This window comes from Falco biarmicus, chromosome 1 (genome assembly GCF_023638135.1).
Source record: "Falco biarmicus isolate bFalBia1 chromosome 1, bFalBia1.pri, whole genome shotgun sequence".
Lineage (NCBI taxonomy): Eukaryota > Metazoa > Chordata > Aves > Falconiformes > Falconidae > Falco > Falco biarmicus.
The window spans coordinates 13,532,917-13,551,370 of NC_079288.1; the positions used below are offsets into that span (position 1 = coordinate 13,532,917).

General features: G+C 48.7%; 1 protein-coding gene across 4 annotated transcripts in view; it reads left to right on the plus strand.

Annotated features, from left to right (window-relative positions):
* The window catches only part of MXRA7 (matrix remodeling associated 7), a 28,922-nt gene extending 11,734 nt beyond the window's left edge, over positions 1–17,188 (plus strand). For 2 of the 4 annotated variants that reach the window (XM_056350700.1, XM_056350673.1), the window contains 2 exons: positions 2,310–2,409; positions 16,858–17,188. In XM_056350700.1, coding sequence (XP_056206675.1) covers positions 2,310–2,409; positions 16,858–16,972 — 215 coding nt within the window. In that variant the 3' untranslated portion in view covers positions 16,973–17,188. Of the gene's footprint in view, positions 1–2,309; positions 2,410–4,908; positions 4,990–11,974; positions 13,758–16,857 lie in introns of those variants that run through there. The other 2 variants (XM_056350689.1, XM_056350679.1) reach the window with 2 other exon arrangements.
* Positions 17,189–18,454: the final 1,266 nt, after the last annotated feature.

Consider the following 18,454-nt stretch of genomic DNA (forward strand, 5'->3'; position numbering starts at 1 on the left):
AAAGTCACATCAGGGAAATGATCTTAACTGTTATTGAAATCAGGCGAGCTATACAAAGGTAACAAAACGGCTCCTGCTCTGCATCAGGGTAAGAAACAGGATGTTACACCTTGCTTTTTTTTTTTTTTTTTTTTCTTTCTCTGTTAATGTCTCCCAAAGCAGCAGCCAGCTGAATTTTCTTTCTGTTCACTTTAATGGCCACCCAAAAGGCTGATAAGCCACAGCATTACTGCTTGCTTCCAGACTTGTTTGTCTGCCTGTTTGGAGGGTTTTCCCACCGAGGGAAGTGGGATGTGGCCAAGCTGAATGTTTGGGGCTGCAGGACCGGAGCATCGGGGCGCTTGTGTTCAGACACTTATGAAGATGCTAGGGAAAGGGTTTGCCTTGTAGTTCCCCCGGGAGCTCTGATGGCGTTTGGGGATTAGAGGAACACTCTTGATCAGTAACTGCACAGTAATCCACCAGCACTTCCCAGGGAAGCTCCCCAAGATGAGGGACAGAGATATAGAGAAGGGAGGAAATGTGGGTATCTGCAGGGAGGAGGTTTCTGTGAAATTCCCAGCCCGCTGCTGTTGCTCCAGGCAGACTCTATGCTAGTGGCAGTGACCTTGCTGTTGCCGGCATGCTCGGTCCTGTACCTGCCCACATAGCCTTGTTTTTTGAGATCTCAGGCATCCCCATCTACAAAATGTGGCTCTGCCTTGCCTTTTGCGTGGGGGTCCCCAAGGTCTGCGAGAGCTCTGGCAGCAGCTGAATGCACGTGTGAGCTTGGGGTTGGGAGAAATCACTAAATGAAGCAGCTGACCTTGGATGTGGGCAGAAAATCCTTAATGGCAGTATTGACCAGAAAATACAGGGAAGCTGCTTGATGCTGAATCCTTCTCAGTGTGAGGAAGGGAGGAAAGGGGCTGTGGGGTGTTTTTTTTCATTTGGGCAGGTGGAGGAGAGACTGTCATGCATGTGGTGCCTGCAGCAGCAGTGGCAAGGATTGGAAGGGTCTTCTTAGGTGGCTGAGGACAGGGGATGGGTCCATGGGTGATGCGCAAGTTGGGGCTTGCTCACCTGCCACATCAGGTGAGAAAATCGGGAGAGTTTCACCACTTTTGGGGTCTTGCTGGTTCTGGGAAGTATCACCCTGGATATTTGGTTTGTGGATGATGTGCGATTTTTCAGGGCCATGCAGATAATACCATAACATCTTCCTTTTGCGGACTCTTTGGAAGTATCTGCAGATGTTTCTGGGTGGATGTGGAAACAGCAATGCTAGATGGCTTGATGTGAACCAGCCGCTGAGTCCTGCAGTCCTTGGGAGATAACAGCTTGCAGATAAACAGCCCACAGATAACCAATAAAGGCAACTAGCCGAAGCAGCTGCTCTTCCTGGCCTGCCCTTTGGATTGACCTCCACTCTGTTGTTTTCTCCCCTCTGTAGTAAGATAAAGCAGAGGAGAGGTTTTTAAAAGCAAATAGTGCTTGAACAAAATCCGATTGGAGAAGGATTGGCTTTGGCTCAGAGTCTGTGAGCTTCGGTGCTGTAATTAGCACAGGACTGAGGCTGGCAATGTGGGTAGGAGACCATCCAGGCTTGGAGAAGGAGACCTTGGTTTCCTCTTCAGGTTTGTCAGCTGGTGACAGAGGGACTTGGACCCAGCTATGCTGGTGCTCCTGGGGCTGCCCTGGGATTTGCAGTGTGGCACCTCCTTTTTTCACAGGCTTTGCCAAGGGCTGAAGGAGAGCTGCTGGGCTGCGTGGCCTGGGACGGCTGTGCCTGTGGCACTGTCTGGGAGCCCCAAGCTTGGGAAAGGGCCCCTGGATGAGGAGAGGGAGGAAGGAGGAATGCAAGTCTGGAGAGAAGTGGGAAATGCTGTAAGCTAATCGGGGAAGGATTACCATGTCTTGATAAGCCAAGATGGGCCTGCAAGGCTTTGAATCCAGGGAGAGCAATAGCATATGGTTCCCGTGCTGTAGGATTTACTTGTATCTGCTTCCAGGCAGGGCTGCTTGCTCACAACAGTCCGTGCTGTTGCCAGTGCTAGCTGCAGCCAGGACTCCTGCCATCCTCTGGCCAGCAACACCTCGGCTCTCCACTGCAATCCACACAGTTTCCCCAGCGCTGCCCAGGCTTTCTGGAGACTGGAGCTGTCTGAGGAAGAGTGGTTTTGGGGTGGCTGTAGTGTTTGGGGTATGTGTGCAGGAGCAGGGGTCAGCAAGCATCTCAAGGGAACAAGCCCACTGCTGTTGGTTGTTGCTCGCGGGAGGTCTCTGGCTCACATGATCTCTTGATTTTCTTTTTCTCTCCCCCTTTCCAGCTGCAGATGAGACATTCTCTTTTAAATACAGTCCTGGAAAGCTGAGGGGAAACCAGTACAAGTCAATGATGACCAAAGAAGAACTTGAGGAAGAACAAAGGTGAGTTTCCTTTTTCTTCTTGCCCAAGGCCATCTGGTTATCATCCTCTTGAAGCAAGCCTGGTGTGTTCAGACCTCTCTCTCCCCATACTGCCTTGGTAGCCTCAGGCTCAACGTCTCATTGCACAGTGGTCCAGACCTCTCCCACCAAGGAAGGTACGAGAACAAATAAAGTCACACTGATTTAGGAGATGGAAACACTGTGTGTGGCTCCTTCTCTGGATGCTTAGACCAAATCTTCCAGCTGATGCAAGTTGGTGTAGTTCCCCTGATCCTATTAGTACCATGTTGATTTACATCTGTTGAGGAGCTGATCTCTAGCTACTTCCCCTCCCTTTACCCTGTGGATGGCCTCCAAACTGAGGACACAGGCATAGCTGAGAAATGCTGGAGCAAAGTGAGTGAGTGTGGAGCTTTAGAGTTCACTGTGATAGGGCTGAGACTGGAAATGTCTGTACCCAGGGCTGGCTCCTCAGCTGTAAGTAGTGGGGATTTGCCACGTATTGGGCCTGGGAGAGCTGGAGAATTGTTCATCTCGCGCTTTTTGCTAGTGTCCTCCTGAGCCCTGCATGAAGAAAGGAAGAGCCTGTCCTGTTGCTGAAACCAAGCTTTCTAGCTGAGGATTTCACAGCCTATGCAACGGAAATCAATGCCAGCCTTGCACCTCGAGCTGCAAAGCCCTGTCCAAAGCCAGTCTGTGCTGTCAGCATGAAGCCTCTGCCCACGTGCAGAGGGAGCCCTTAGCTCACCAGCATGCTGAACCAGAGATGTCAAACCCCACAGCCAAGGGCTTTGCCCTGCAGGCAGGCTCTGTGGCAGGCTGCTCCCTAGCAGATGTGTGCAGCTCGTACCCCTTCCCTCTTGGTCAGGCTGCAGGGAACTCATTTCCCAGTGGTGGCTCAACAAGCCTGGGAGATGTTGTTCTCTCCATTGCTGTCCCAGGAGCTGCAGGACCCAATTCTGCACCCAGTGGTGTGCACCTCCTAGAATGATTTGTGGGAATTTGTCACCATTCGCCTGTGGCGTCGTGGTCTAAGTACCACCACAACTGATATGGTGTAAGGGCCTGATACAGACCAAATGGAAACTTGAGTGCAGCAAGGAATGCAAGGATGGAGGAGGGATCACACCTCACCCCTGGGCGAGGCGTGCTCCTGCCTCAAGGCCCTTGGGCAACATCTCTGCATTGCCAGTTGCTGGGCTGGCCAGGGTTTGTCTCTGTGGCATGAGCAGGGCATTGCGGTAGGCAGCGTAAATCCAGAGACCTGCCCAAGGCACTGACACACGCTCACTCTGGTCCTGGGAAAGACTCAGGTGGTGCACGGGGCTTTGTGCAGGCTGCCTTCACTAGCTGAGCCTGCAGCTATCCTTTCCATGTCAGCAACAAGAGATGTCTTTCCTTTCTCCCCTAGTTTCTGGGCTCCCAGTTGTCCTCAAATCTTGGGCTTTACCTACCTTCTAGCACTGCCAGGAGCAAATACCTGCAAGGGCTGTGTGTTCTGGGGTCAGGAACAGAAATGAACTCCAGTTTCTTCTGGTACACGGTTGAATCTGCATTGGTGGCATCAGGAAAAACATTGCTTGCTTGCTTCCTTTTGTTATATCTTTATTGTGCCTGAAGCCCCCAGCCTGTAAAGTGCTAAGCAGGTCTGTTAGTGTCACTGTATTTTTCACCTGGGGTGGGTGGTGGTGGATTGAACCGAGTGGATGTGGGAGGAGGCCATGGGGCTCAATGGGATTTGCTTTTCAGGACCCTGCTAAGTTCCAATGCAAGAAGTCTACCTGCAGCAAGACCAGCAGCTCCATCCAAACCAGCTGAGCAATCGTTGCTCAGGTTTTCAAGGCCAGGAGTCCTGTAGGGCCTTGGGCTGGTTCCTCTGTGGCAACAAATGCTCCTGCTGTCACCCTGGGGACACTGAGGGGGCATTGGCTATGGACAGCAGTGGGATGGGGGTTTTGTACTCAGGACTGTAGAACAGGCTCCAGGGGATGATGGACCTTTCCCAGGCATGAAGGACCTCCCAGACATCACTTCTCACGTCTGTCTGGAGCAATCCCAGGGCAGGACAGTGCACCTAGAACTGATGGATAGTGCCCAGGCATTGGGTCCCTCCAAGGGACCAAGCAGCCTTCCACACTGAGGACCATTGGCAGATGTGTTTTTTCTACTGCTCCTTTATTTTCTTCTCTTCCATATTTGTGTTGTTCATTTCTTTAAGGCAGCTTTGTGAATTTTTTTTTCTCTTGCTTTGTTGCTGGCTTACTTTCTCCCTCCCCCCAAATCTTCACTGCGGCATCAGCAGCTTTTCATTTCAGGCCTCGCAGATGGTGTAAGGGGGCAGGGCTGCTGCCAGGTAAGCTCCCAGGTGAGCTGAGCGCAGTGGCTCAGCCCAGTCCTTCATCCTTCTCCCTCGGCAGTCCCGTCCCTTTCCCTAACTCTGTGCACCCCGACCATGCTGCTGATCTGCTGTGACCCAGGTTTGCCACCTTTATGTTGCAGGATTGAGCTGACCTCTGATCTCACATCTCTGTAGCCAGTACATTAGGTCCTCGACCACAAACATTCTTGCAAATCTATTTGGTAAGGACGCTGCTTCTTAGAAGTAGTGGTACCACTGATAACATCTGCTAATGTGTTTTTTGTTTATTTTTGCTTTTGTGTCTCATTTTCTGGGGGAGGGTTTGTTTCTGAGCTGCAGTTGACCACCTGTCTCACCTCCCTCCCCCTTCCCTCCTCATAACAGGTTAATGAGTCCTCTCCCCTCTGCCTGCATCTTGTTTTCCATGAGCACTAGGGGAAGGGAGGGGGGCGGGAATGGGGCCTTTCATATTCAGATGCTTATCTCTTCTGTCTTAGATGTCTGAAACTGGATGTCCCACAACCACTTCTGTTTGCTGATTTGGAATAATTAGGGCTGCTGAGTGAGTGGGTAGTTAGTCGTAAGGTGTGTTGCCAAAGCTGAGACAGGCTTAGTCTTTGCTTTTAGACTTGTCACTCCTCCAGCTTTCCCATGGACCAACAGGTTCCCACGTGAAGGAGCTTGTAAGCAACATCCCAAAAATGCAAGTGGGTCCCCCAGACCCCCTTGAGGCTACTTGTTGTGTTGATCGGTGTCCACAAGTCTTAATTTAGGGACCCCTAATTTTGGAGGTGCCATTGAAAGAATTACTTGCCTTTTCCAGGCAGAGCTGCAGGACTTCAGACAGGTGAGGACAGGCATGCGGTAGACTGGGATATTTAGCCAAAAACCCACTTCTGCTCTAAGCTGCATCACTCCAGAAGTTGTGGTTCTTGCCTAGTATTCACTTGAGTCTTGTGGCTTCGAACTGGTGCTAAATCAGAACTAAAAGGAGAAGGAATGTGACCTTTACTGAGCGATGCAACTTCCTCCTTCTGGTTACTTCAGCCTTAAAAAATAGAGGGACTGCTCAATGAGGGAGGAGGACAGTAAATCTAGTTGGCAAATATGTCTGCACAGGTGGTGGCTGTGCTCGATCATGCTTGGGAGTCACCAGTACTTCTAGTACAGAAGCACGTAGCATTTGCTTCCCTGGGGGAGAAAAACAGTCTGGGCAGGAAGGGGAAGAGTGCAGGGGAAGGATGCAGCTCTTAGTCAAGCCAGCACAGCTTATTTCCCAAACCCTTCTATTCTGCACCAGAGGCTTTTGACCATCTATTGCCAACTGCAGCTGCCATGGTGCAAAGCAGTAGCTCAGGCTGAGATATGTGACTGGTAGCAGTGCAGCTCACCCCTGTTCAGACAGGGCTGAGTTGTGTAGGAATGAGATGCAGCTGACAAAGGCTGACTGTTAGGTGTTGCTGTCATGGCTGGGCACGTCGTGCAGATGAGGGAGGAAGAGGAAGGGCTCCCCAGTGTGCCTCCGGAGCCTGGCTCACATGGATGGATTGAAGTGGTCTCTATCAGCTGCTTGTCAAACCTCCCTTGAAGTTGAAAGAGGTTAAGTGAGGGGTTTTTTGCAGTTAGAAAGGAGAATGATCAGGACTCTCTTAAGCATCGACAGCTGCGAGAAGGCTCCACTCATAGTAAAAGAGAAAACAGTCAGGAGAAATTACTCCCCTGGGTCTCTGCTTTCAGTTCTCTCTTTTCCTTGAGGCAGGGCAGTCTTGGTTGGCATCAGTGATGCCAAGGGGTTGAGCTGTTTGTGCTCTGTTCTTGCCACTCTTTGCTAGGTGTTTTGGCTGGAGAAAGGAAAGCAGAACCCATCTGACAGTCTGTGCAAAGGTCTCTCCTCTTTGTCCTCTCTCTTCTTTCTGGGATTTAGGTTGGGCTGGAGAGCCAGAATCTGCCCCATGAGCCTCAGCTAGGGCACCCCTTGAGCAAGGTCCGAGTGAATGGCACCAACCTGCTCGGACACGCTCCACTGTTTGCAGATGCACTTACATGGACTCAGTCTCTGTAAAACTGAGGAGAAGGTGGAGATGGCTTCCTGGTCTCCCTGGCTAATGGGCTCAGTTCCTGCAGCCAGGTGACCCATTCTAGGAGCAAACTGTCCTCCTGCCTCTCAGTCCTCTCCTCTCCTCTCATGGCTGGCCAGGGATGGGTTGAGGGGACACTGCAAGTTGGAATTAATGCAAGGGGAATTGAGTGGCTGTAAATCTCATGCTCAGTCCTTTTCTTGGTGGGAATTTAGCAATGGAAACCTGTCTCCTCCCCAGCTGGGTTCAGAGTACCTCTTGGTTATGAGGCACTGAATAAAAACTGGGCTTGAGCCCTGGAGTTTCAGCAAGGCAGGGTGCCCTGGATGGACCCTGGCTCCAGGGAATGGCAGAGAGGAGAGACCTTTCCCTGCTCTGCCAGACATCTTGGATCAAAGTGGGGATGCAGCTGTGGCTTTTGAGGGACAGCCGTGCCGAAGATTGGTTTTGAATGAAACAATGCTTGTGATGACAACTCTGGAGCACACAAGGGCAGGAAGCAGCTGCAGGGGTTTAATGACCGTGTTGACAGACCCTGACCTATTCCAAACATCTCCACTACTGGCCCTCCAAAAATAAGTGGGTGGACTGGGCTGGGGGAGGTTGCGTTTCAGGAGAGCTCTCCATTGGCATGTGTCCCTGTCCACCCCCTGCATTGCCATCACATAGCCCTGGCTTGCTTGCTTGCTCCCCGCTCTGTATAGCATGGGATCTGGCCTTCTTTCTCCTCCCTTCTCTTTTGCTAACCTTCACCCCCAAGCCAGCAGCTTTGCTGTCCTGTCCAGCATGGTGCTTCTTTTGGATGAGGGAAGCTGGTAAGTTTGGGTTTTCTTTGAGGTTTTATTATTTGTTTGCTTTTCATCTTCTGCAGCACGATAGTCATCCTGGGCAGAGGGAGGAGGAGTGGCAGCAAAGGATTGCAAAGCCATGGGACTCTTCAGGTCAGGCTGGCCACTGCTTCACTGTGGCCACCAGCCATGGGGATGACACCCAACATGGGCAAGGCTGCTTTCAGCTGCAAAACACCCAGTGCATGAGGCACGTTTCCTTCCCACCTTCCTCTTGTAGGAAAGGGGCACTGTGTGTTTGGGAGGTCCCTGCTGAGCTTCCCCTGCTCTGATGCTCCCTCCCTAGATGCCAGGCTCTGCTTGTATGAGGAGGGAGTCTCCTGGTGGCCCAGTGCTGTTCCCTGCCTCCACCATGTCCCCAAGGAAAATCTCCTCTGATCTATGAGATGACAGTAGGCTTGAGCTCTGTCCCTATTTATAGAGCATCCGATTGAGTCATGAGTCGCCAGCAGCTTTAACAATTGAGCAACTCTGGATACCTCCCTCAGAAACCGAGGGAAGGGGAGGCCAGGAGGCCCCTTCCCCATCTCCTCCTCTCCTGTTCCAGAGAGGAAAGTTTTGCAAGTTCCTGCATAGTCTTTGCAGGGTATGAGTCTCTGACCCTGCCTTGGCATGAGATTTCAGACCAAACAGCAATTCTGCTTGAGCTTCTGGGTTTTTTCTTTCGGCTCAGGTCCTGAATTGTCCTAGTTTGTGGCTGCTTCTCCGTGTTTCCCTCACCCAATGCTCACAACTTGTCTTCATCTGCTTCTGCTTAATCCTGTGCAGCATGGGCAGCTTGCTGTTCTTTATCTGCTAATTCTCTGGGAGCCTGGCCCTGCCTCTCCTGAGGCTCCCCTGCGGCCAGGGAGTTTAATTTCATTCCCCAAGGGCTGCAGGGAATGGGGGCATTACACCAGGCTGGGTGCAAGTGGTAGACAGTTCACTGGGGCACAAACACCGAGTGATGGAGGAAAGCACCGGCTGGCCTGTCCACGGCTTTCCCCGCTGCTGTGATGTTGGCTGGGGGGGTCAGGGGTGTTGCAATGAGATGGGCACACAACTGAAGGAGGCAATTGTGGCCTTTTGGCTGAGCTGGCCAGGAGCTTGCGCCACTTTCCTGGCTGTGCTCTGGCCTTTTCAGCTGTTGCTGCTGTGGCTGGGAGACATGGGAGGCTTCTGCCTTGAAACAGCGGTAGGCAAGGTCTGCTCAGGGGGGTGATGCAGTCCCCAACCCCACTGACTTCTTGCTGGCCCCTGTCCTAAAGACAATGGGACTTGCGTTCCCCAGTTATGCAGGCACTGGTAACCTCAACTTCTTTCCTGGTGTTCCTGAGGAGCAGGGGTGATTCCCAAGGTCGAGTGCCCCTTTCAACTTTTCTGTCCCATTGGAGGAATTTTGGCTTTATGTTGATAGAAGCTCCCTTTGGTACCTCTCACTCTCCTGCTCTTGTCTTTCCTAAGCACTGACTGTCTCTCCCTGTTCTGCATTTATGTCTCCTCTCTCTGTGTTTTACCTGTTGGCTGAAGCAACTGGCCCACACTTTTGGGACCACTGGGAAAGCTTAGATTTAGTGTGTCATTCCTCATATTCTTCTTGCAATACCCCAGTCCTGGACAAGACCAGGCTACAGTTGCTACCAGAAATGAGATGGTAGCTGTCCTTGTGGTAAAGAAATGGGAAGCAGTAGTGATGGGACCATCCCCAGCAGTGAGATGGGAGGGATCTGCTTGGGGAGGGCTTGACCACCCATTGCCAGGTCTGTCTAGGGCCTTTCTTCACTGCTTTTGATCCTCAAGGGTCAATCCTAGCCTGACTAGAATAAGAAGAGTCTGGAGACAGTTTGCCATCTGCCCTCCTTGCCAGGATTTCAGACCAGAGGACTGATGGTCCCGACAAGCTGAGCACCTTCTCCTTCTGCCAGGGGAAGGAGCTGGAATGCTCCATGCTTCTGAAAATCAGCTTCCTGAGTGACACTCTTCCTGGAAAGGGCACAAGCAATTACCAGAAGTGGTTACAGCAGGATGCTCTGGGATCTCCTTAGAGCAGGTCAGGACTCCTTTGGAAAGCTACAGTCTATCGATGGGCTACAGGATTTCCTGACCCACTGCAGATTTTGCACACTAGGGATATATGCACACAGGAATGCCACCAGCCCACCCTGTTTGTCAGTGCTGGGACGCTGTCTGCTGTCAAAGGCAAGAAGCCTTGTGCCAATGCCATGGCTGAGAGGGAGCAAGGGGAATGCTTCTGAAGCCACCAGAAGGACACTCAGTTTCCATGCTTCAGGAGAAGCATGGTCTTTTGAGACCTTCAGCACCTGAGCGTCTCTCATAATCCAGGACCTGCTCTTGTCTAAGCTCCTTATTCTCCAGCTGTTCCTTGCACAGAACCATGTCCAGCTGAAAAATCGTATGATTTGTGGACTTGGCCCTCAGCTTGGGCCAGAGCAGAGATATTTGGGTAATCTATATCTGAAGAAAGGATATGGGCTTCCAGCAAAAGAAGACCCTAACCTGGCTTGATTGCTGTGCTGCTGGGGAAAAGCATGCTGATCAGGTGGATTTCATTGTTCAAGGTGAACGGAAAGGAGGGAAGAATCAAGGATAAGCAGTGGCTCAAAGCTCTCAGCCTCCATCCCAAGCTAATTAAGTTTTTCAGGCTCCATGGCAGCAATGCCAGAGCTTCTCAGCCTAGGCAGTTATATGGCCCTGATGTCCCCAGTGAGGGACTGCCTCATGTTCTTTAGTCTAATTCCCCTCACAGCTTGCTCCAGCAGCAGAAAGGGGGAACCCTGTCTTGCAGATGGGGAATTTATGGCTCTGATGGACTTCCTCCATTAAGTTCATACTTGGTTTAAAATCATCTTACCCCAGCTGTTGGCCTGGCCATGTCCTGGAGGTGAGTATCCCTGTGAGGGGCTGTAGGCTGCCACTGAGCCTCAGCCCCCCTCCCCGACGTCCTCCATCCCTCCCCGCTCCAACTGTGGCATGCTGCAGGGGACCTCTCCTTCTGGGCCCCTGTGGCAACAACCTTATGCCCTCACACGTGAAATCTGATTATGCTTGCGTGACTTGAGCGGGATGATCTGATCCTCAGCACTGTGAATCCCACAGAGCGATTATCTACTCCGGAGAACTTCCTTTCTTTGTCCTAATGGGCTGGCCACTGAGCCTCTGCAGCATTGCTCAAATAACCCTGGTCCCACGTGATGCTTCACTCTGCATCTCCCATGGGGGATCCAAGCTGCCAGCAGCACTTGCAAGGCTGCTGGAGGAGGCAAGTTTTTGCAGAAGAGTGAGGAAGAATTGAGGCTGTAACTTGCCTTCATGCTGCGGCTGGCAGGAGTAAGGACCTTTCAAATGGGGTTCAGGCATTACAGACAGTGAATCCTATTGAATTCAGGAGGAATTAGGCTGTGGTGTGTCTGCGTGTGTTTGCAACTACCCAGGTAACGTGTATTGAGGCTTCCTTCTCCCTCAGTGCAGGTCTCTCTCTGTGGGCAGCTGCCCAGCCTACTGTAAGGTGTTTCCCGTTGTGGATGGTTGGGCCATGGGAGATGCTGGGGCAGTAAGGGCAGAGTGTCTGAAAGGCTCAAGCTGAGAATGAGGGATCACGTTTTTTAGCCCTGGCTCTGCTAACAACGTGCTGCAAGACCTCAGGGAGTGCCTGGATGTCCCCACACATAAAACATCTCTAATTATCTCACCCTCCTTCCCTGGGACATTAGGAGAGCTTCCCATGAAGAGGAAGCCTTGTGACCTGCAGAGTCTGGGGCTTTTTGCCTCCTTCCCTTGAACAGACACATCTGTAGGAAAATTGAGAAAGGTCAACCTGTTCAGGCACACTGCCCTGTGAAACCAGTGCTAGTTCCCAGCTCATCTGGCTGCAGGGAAGAGGAATCTGGGCTGGACGAGGGTGCCAGCAGCTCAGGGAGGCTCTGCACAGGACAGTGAGGCAATAACCCCTAGAGCTAATGAAGGCTTCCAATTAGCTGGGCTTCTCCAGCTCTCATCAGTAGGTCAAAAGGGCTGTAACTTAGATTGGTGCCAGATGAGAGAATTTACATTTCTGATTGGGTTTTGACTATCCTGCTGCAGTTGATGAAGCAAAGTGTCTCCTTCTTAGAGGCATGAGGTTTGCAAACAGCAGCTTGTTCTGCCCTGAGGTGGGAAGTTGCCTTGCCTTCTCCCACGTACACACCGAGTTTTCCCCCTGCTCATTTATGTGAATAATAATGAACCAGCCTGAGGGGTGAAAATGACTGAAATTTCTCTTCTCTCCCTGTTTCTCTTTGCAGAACTGAAGACTATATGAAGTTGTCCCTAGCCTCCTCCTAAAGGCATCCCTTGGCATCTTTTAAAGGCTTGAGAGAAATACCAAAACCAACCAAACACACCCATAAGAGAAATCCATAAACCCTCAAAATTTGGGATCCCCTCTTGGTCTGAAGTTGAGCTCTTCAAAAACTCCTGTGGTGTCAAGTTTAAGGAGATCCTGTTGGTTTAAGGAGATCCTGTTGTGTGGCTCCGGGGGACCGGGGCTGGGCCCAAGCAGTGACTTGAGTTGTGTTTGGAGGGGCTGGGATGAACCTTTCTCCCCCTCCCCTAAACAGAACCCGCATTTGACACTAAATATGCAGTGAGTCTGTTAGTTGTGTTCATTACCATGTATTACTTGTCATGAATTCTGTTGTTCCTTTATTGGGGTGGGTGAACCATAGCTCTTCTCCAGACCAGCCTGGACCTTATACTAGACTAAGTTGTTTCTTCCTAGGGCCAAACTCCCTCTTTATTGCTGGGGGGTGGAAACTGTCTATGATTTAAAATGTTGTATGATGCTGCTTTATTCTGAGGGGTGGAGGGACAAAGTGGGGTCCAAGTGAGGGATGGCAGATGGTAGCTGGACTGACTCAAATCTTGCTTCTGTAGTTATTTTAGCAGAAAGCTGATTCTGTAGGTAGACAGAAGACTCGAGAAGTGACAAGGATTGATAGTTTAGCTGTTCTGTTTGTGGTGGAGGTTTAGGAGGCCACACTTTGGCTGCTGTTAATATCTGGATTCTCGCTTTTCCCTACGCTGGTTCCCAAGAGGTGACACCCAAGGAGGTAGCTATAGCATCAGGGGTTCCCTCTGGCTCAGGATGATTTAGTGGGGGTCCTAGAAGAGACATCCTCCTCCTCACCCTCTGACTGCTTGCTGTTCCAGTGCCCTCTTCTCTTGCTAGCCCCATGGCTTGTCCACTGGAGCCAGAGCTCAGCATTGCTCCTCAGCTTTGTCACGTATAGATGAATTCGGCTGGGTGTGTATACCTGCTTCAGACATAGCAGGTTTCAAATCAAACCCAGCTGGTTTGCAAGCGTGACAAGAGGATCTGAGTCTTCTAGCAGTGTTGTATGAGTACCAGGCTGGGTGGGGATGGGTCCTTAAGTTCCCGTTTCATTGCCGGACAACGGCCTCTTGGCTAACGCTGCAAACATATCGGAAACCCAACAGGCTGCTTTTTTTTTTTTTTTTTTTTTTTCTTTCTTTTGAATTCCTATGCAGACAATACTTGAAACGTTGTACACAGTTGTCATTTCCAGCACCTGGGGTTGGCAAACTCTTAATAAAAGGGCTCATTTAAAGAACAGCAGGAGGCTTCAGCTTTAGAAGAGGCTGGGCTGCCCCTTCACAGCCGACAACTGCAAGCGTGTTCACTGGTTTGCATATGAATTTAGGCACATCTGGACCCTCTGCTTCAACATCCCGCTGGTACAGCCGCTGTCTCCCCTTGGTGCTGGCTGGCTGACTCTGTGTCCCAAGCACCCAACTATGCAAAGAATGCCTTATATACATTGTGTTGAAGTTACATGGCAATATGTACATTGAGCAAAGTCTAGAGCCGAGTCCAGATTTTTGCTAGTGGCAGCAAGTCAAACTATTTCTTCAACTCAAATGGCTGTCTGGGTATTTTTTACTTTTGTTTGTTTTGTTTGTTTGTTTTGTATCTGATGGTGGCTCTTACACAAAGGACTGTAATTCTAGTGGCTTGAATCTGTAAAAATTGCCTTTGTTTGGTCCAATAAACCTTTGAATAGTTTATTTGGTTTGTGCTTGTTCTCCCTGCCTCCAGCAGCTTGTAACTTCTTTCTCAAGAGATTTGTGTTGAAAAATTTGGATTTTAGGTTAGAGGTACATTCTGTCCTCCTACGCCTTTTACCCCATAAAAGATTCCAGTGGCTTCCTTAACAATAGTGTCAGACCCATGGTGAAAGTCAGGGATTTTCCCTTAGTTCTGCTGGAGCAACAGGGTGTCACAGCAGGATCCTGGTCTTGTTTGGCTGCAGAGTAATTACCAATGTTCCTAATGCAGAGCTCTGCCCAGGATTTTAGCTGCTGTGAACACGGGTGCCTAGCAGTTCCTGAAACTGAGATCTCCTTTAAAATACCTACAGCTCACTGCCCAAACCTCCAGCTAATTGTAAACGTCTTGGAGTGAAATGCCTAAAAAAAGCCTAAGGGAGTTAAGTATGCAAATTCAATTGCCTATCAAGGCAATTTGAAAATCCTTAATTAACCTATTTTGTCAGCAGTAAGTAAAATCCTGTTTGACCTCCTGAATCCAAGTAGTTCTGAGGATGCCACTTATGGGAAGAAAGAATGATTTTATTGAGAATGGGATAGGCTTGATCTGAAATAATAATAAAAAAGCAATGTGGAGCAGTACAAAGTTGTCTTGCAAGGCCGCCTTTGATAGAAACTCCTTTTTAAAATCAGTTTCATGTTTTTGATGCCTTACTCTTCCTTCCCAGGCTCTTTTCTCTCTTTATCTTTGTTTTGCTTTCCTGTTGTAATTATGTAGTACAGAGAAGTAACAGCAGTAATAGCTTTTTTTAATTTCTGTTTTTCAAATACGCAGTCATGATATTTAAACGTGAGGGAAGAGCCAAAGTGCATTGATGTTGTGCTTAAAAAAATAGAGTGAATATTGTCTGTGATCTTGATTTTGGAGATTTGGAGACAAGGAAACAGACCTTTGGGGAGGTTTCACGGGTGTTAATGTCTGTGAAATGATGAGTGAGGGATGCAAGACCTGTGTGGAGCACTCCCAGCTGGCATGCATTTCAGACACATGAGGCAAAGCTGTGTATTGAATTTCTCCACACCAGACTGGAAATGTGCCCTCTGGTGCCCAGCAGTGATCTAAAATAAAATATTGATCATTAACGACTGTGCTTCCCTTCCTCTTGTCTGGAAAGGGCAGATGGATGTTATTCATGAGGGCACAAAAAATTACAGAAGAGACAGACAAATCCAGGCGCTTGACAGCCTATGGGCAGAGCTTTCATAACCAAAAGATCCCACATCGTTACCAGGATATGTTTGGCCTTAGGACAATTACATTTTAATTGCAATAGAAAAGAACAGACAAATAAGCTTTCTTTTGCCAGCACCTGCTTTTTTCCTGCCCTGCCTGCTCCAATGGTGCTAGAAGGACAGCCTGCTGGTCCTGCTTCTGCTGGGGCTTAGCCCAGGAAAGGAAAAAATGCAGAGCTCCACTCAGCAGGAGCTCAGCACGCAAGGGCCCCTCTGCTTGTTCCTGGCTGTCTCGTTCCATTGATCTTATTCGTGGTGGTGTTGCTTCTGATGTGTTGATGCTGTCTTCTTCTTTCAAGACAAGATTGTGTCCCGGTTTTGTCTGTCAATAGGTATTTCTGCCCCTCCTGTTACTGGAACAGCTAACACCTTGTCCACACAGGACTTGCAGGAAGACTACCCCATGTTAACTAGTGGCACGCGTTTAAATGGATTAATGACAGTGTATTAAAGTCCTATGTGGAAAGCTGGCTGTGACAGAGAAGAGGACTCCTGACAGGGTGACCATATGGAAGTAAAAGCCAGAGTCTGTCTTTCTAGCCCATGGGAGGTCTAAAGATGCTAAGCAAGCAGGAGAGCTGGGATTGCAGCAGGTCTGTGCTCTGAGCTGCTGAGCTGTCGCTGAATTCTGGCCCCGCAGTCACGTAGGGGGCAAATAAGCCTTGAAGTAATAGAAACTCCTTCTCCCTTGTTAAAGCCATAAAGCACCACAACCTCATTAGTTCTTTTAATCTCACACAGGAGAGTCAGGTATGAGATGTGCTAGGCAATACTGCAGTCTGATCCCAATCAGGCAGGAGTCTGGCGATGAGAACGTACCAGCCCGCAGCCAACCCTGACTGGAGCCAAGGTGCACGTTGGTTTTGCCCTAAAAGAGGATTCTGTAGATGCTTGCATCAGTTCATGAGCTAGTTGTGCACAAATGACACCCCTGTGTTGCCCACCCTTCTGTATCTCTGAATGATGATCAGTAGATGTATGACCAATATAAGCCCTCCTACAAACCTTCCTCAAATAAAGCCCTGTGACAGATACCAATCTTCATGCTGCAGGACATACAACAATGGTTAACTGCTTCAGCTTAGGGAAAAATCAGGATATCATCTGTTATGGGGAGAAGGGTGTTAATCATCTACTATGGGACTTTCCAGGGAAGGAAAGCTGAGCTAGGTGGTCTGCTGGTCAGCCTCTGCCCGCACGGGGATCACTTCACTGCTGGACTGGCTACATGAGTCCATCTCTCTATTTGACACTGGCAGGCAAATTCTCAAATCAAAGCAAAATTCTCTCTGTGATCTTATCTTCCAGTGGCTGATTAAAGTCATGTCCCCACTAGAACGCAGTTTGGTCTCTAGTTTTAAGATAGGGTATGCATTTAAAATTTAACAGCTCTTTCCGAATTACTCTGTATCTACGTGCTGTCATTACAGAATGAAAGGACACTGTGTTGATGAAGCTTAATCCAGTTTCATTATGGAGTCTGCTAAACTGGGACATGTTGGTCTTATGAAATTCTACATGTCATCTTGAAACTCTGAGCATAGTTAAGCCCTAAGGATCTCCGAAGCTAGAGTTAAAGCAGCCTGTTTTATGTCCATATTTAAAGAACTACAGAGAGATGTGCAGGATGATTGGATAGATGGGAAGGTGGAGGAAGGAGAACCAGAGGCTACCTCTTTCTTATCTCACATGGGCAGATTTCCTGTAGCCAGTAAGGCTTATAAAATGACCTGCGTTTGGCTTTGTGTTTGACTTGACCATAGTTTTTTTGCTCAAAGTGCCTTCGGGGACTGGCTATTCCTACTTCTCCTTTTCTTCTTGACAGGGTTCAGAGAGAGCAGCTGGCTGCCATCTTCAGGCTCATGAAGGAAAAAAGTGACACATTTGGAGAGATGTCTGAAGGAGACATGAAGGAGCAGCTTAGACTGTATGATATATAACCTTGCAGCCAGTGGAGACTATGCCCAAACCTGATCTTGGCCCTTACTATGCAGGACACTGGAGGCTGTAGCGCTATAAATGTATTCCAGTAGATATTTTGCTGTTCCAGTTTGTTTTGCAAATGCATATAGGCCTGTGATATGTATTTCAAAAGACCTGTAATTTCTCACCCTTTTTATTGTATTTCCTTGAATAATGATGATATTTTCATCTCATACAGAGATTTTTACCTCTTTCTGGCTGGGTCATATATCTCAGTCACGCAAAGCAGTTAAACTCACAACTTCTTTCTGGCCATGCTTTATAAAAATGAACTTTCAAACCTAGTGTTTACCAGTTTGATATCTGAAGAAAGCCAAAGAAAATAGATGTAAAATGAATGAAAATAATAGAATCATGGAATAACTCAGATTGGAAGGGATCTAAGGAGGACTGTAGTCCAACCTCCTGCTCAAGGCAGTATCAGCTATGAGATCAAGCCAGGTTACTCAGCGCTTTATCCTGTTGGGCCTTGAAAACCTCCAAAGATGGAGACTGCACAACCTCTCTTGGCAGAGAGGCTTCCAATCCTACAGTCGGAAAACAAATAGCCAAAGGCAAGGCATTAGTGCTCTGATCAGAGGTGAGTTGTCTTTCTCAACTCCTTGGAAGGAATGCTTCATCCTCCTTCATGCTGGCTTCTTGAAACAGAGCCAAGTCAGTTCCGGCTGACCTCGTTGAGCTCATCTTCATACCTGAAAAAAACCAGCAGCTAACTTCAGCCTGGAAACACAAACATCTCTTCGCCTCTTGACACTGGTGAAAGTAGTGCAGAAAGGTGGCATCCTTTTCTATAAGGATGATTGTGTCAAACTCAGATCCTGTTACCCTAATTTAAAAATTATGTGGGAAACTACATACTTAGGAAATCTCTTGAATTTATCAAGTCTTTTGAACAGTCTTAACCAGCCCTGGGTTTGGATAGAGTAAATCAATAAGCATTCCTAATTTTAACTGAATGTCTTCTGGTGTGCTTATCTCTCCTATGAAATGCTTCATTATCAGGGAGGATTTTCTCAGTTTTAATAACTGCTGACAAAGGAAGGCAACATTTTCTGAGCCAGTTTTAGGGAATGATCTCTTAAAAGGTTAGGTTTGCTTTATTTTGTGTAATCCTTTTGAGTCTGGGAAACCAAATATCTCATTATCTGGTCACTGTTTCCCACTACAGTATCTTCTATAACACCATACTATTTGACTTCTAAGAATCATTTTATCTTCTAATCGTTTTCACTTAGATGAAGGCATATTTATCATGAGATCAAGCTGGGTTTGCTACCAGTCATGACTTAATCTAATGTCTGAAAATCACCTCTTCTTACTCAATGTGAAGGAATTAAGGGTGAAAAGGAGTCTCATGATGGGAAACATCATCCTAGCTTGCTGTGTATCTAGGCCACAGTTTCCTTTGTCAAGCTGTGCAAGGGGGAAAATGTAGAAAA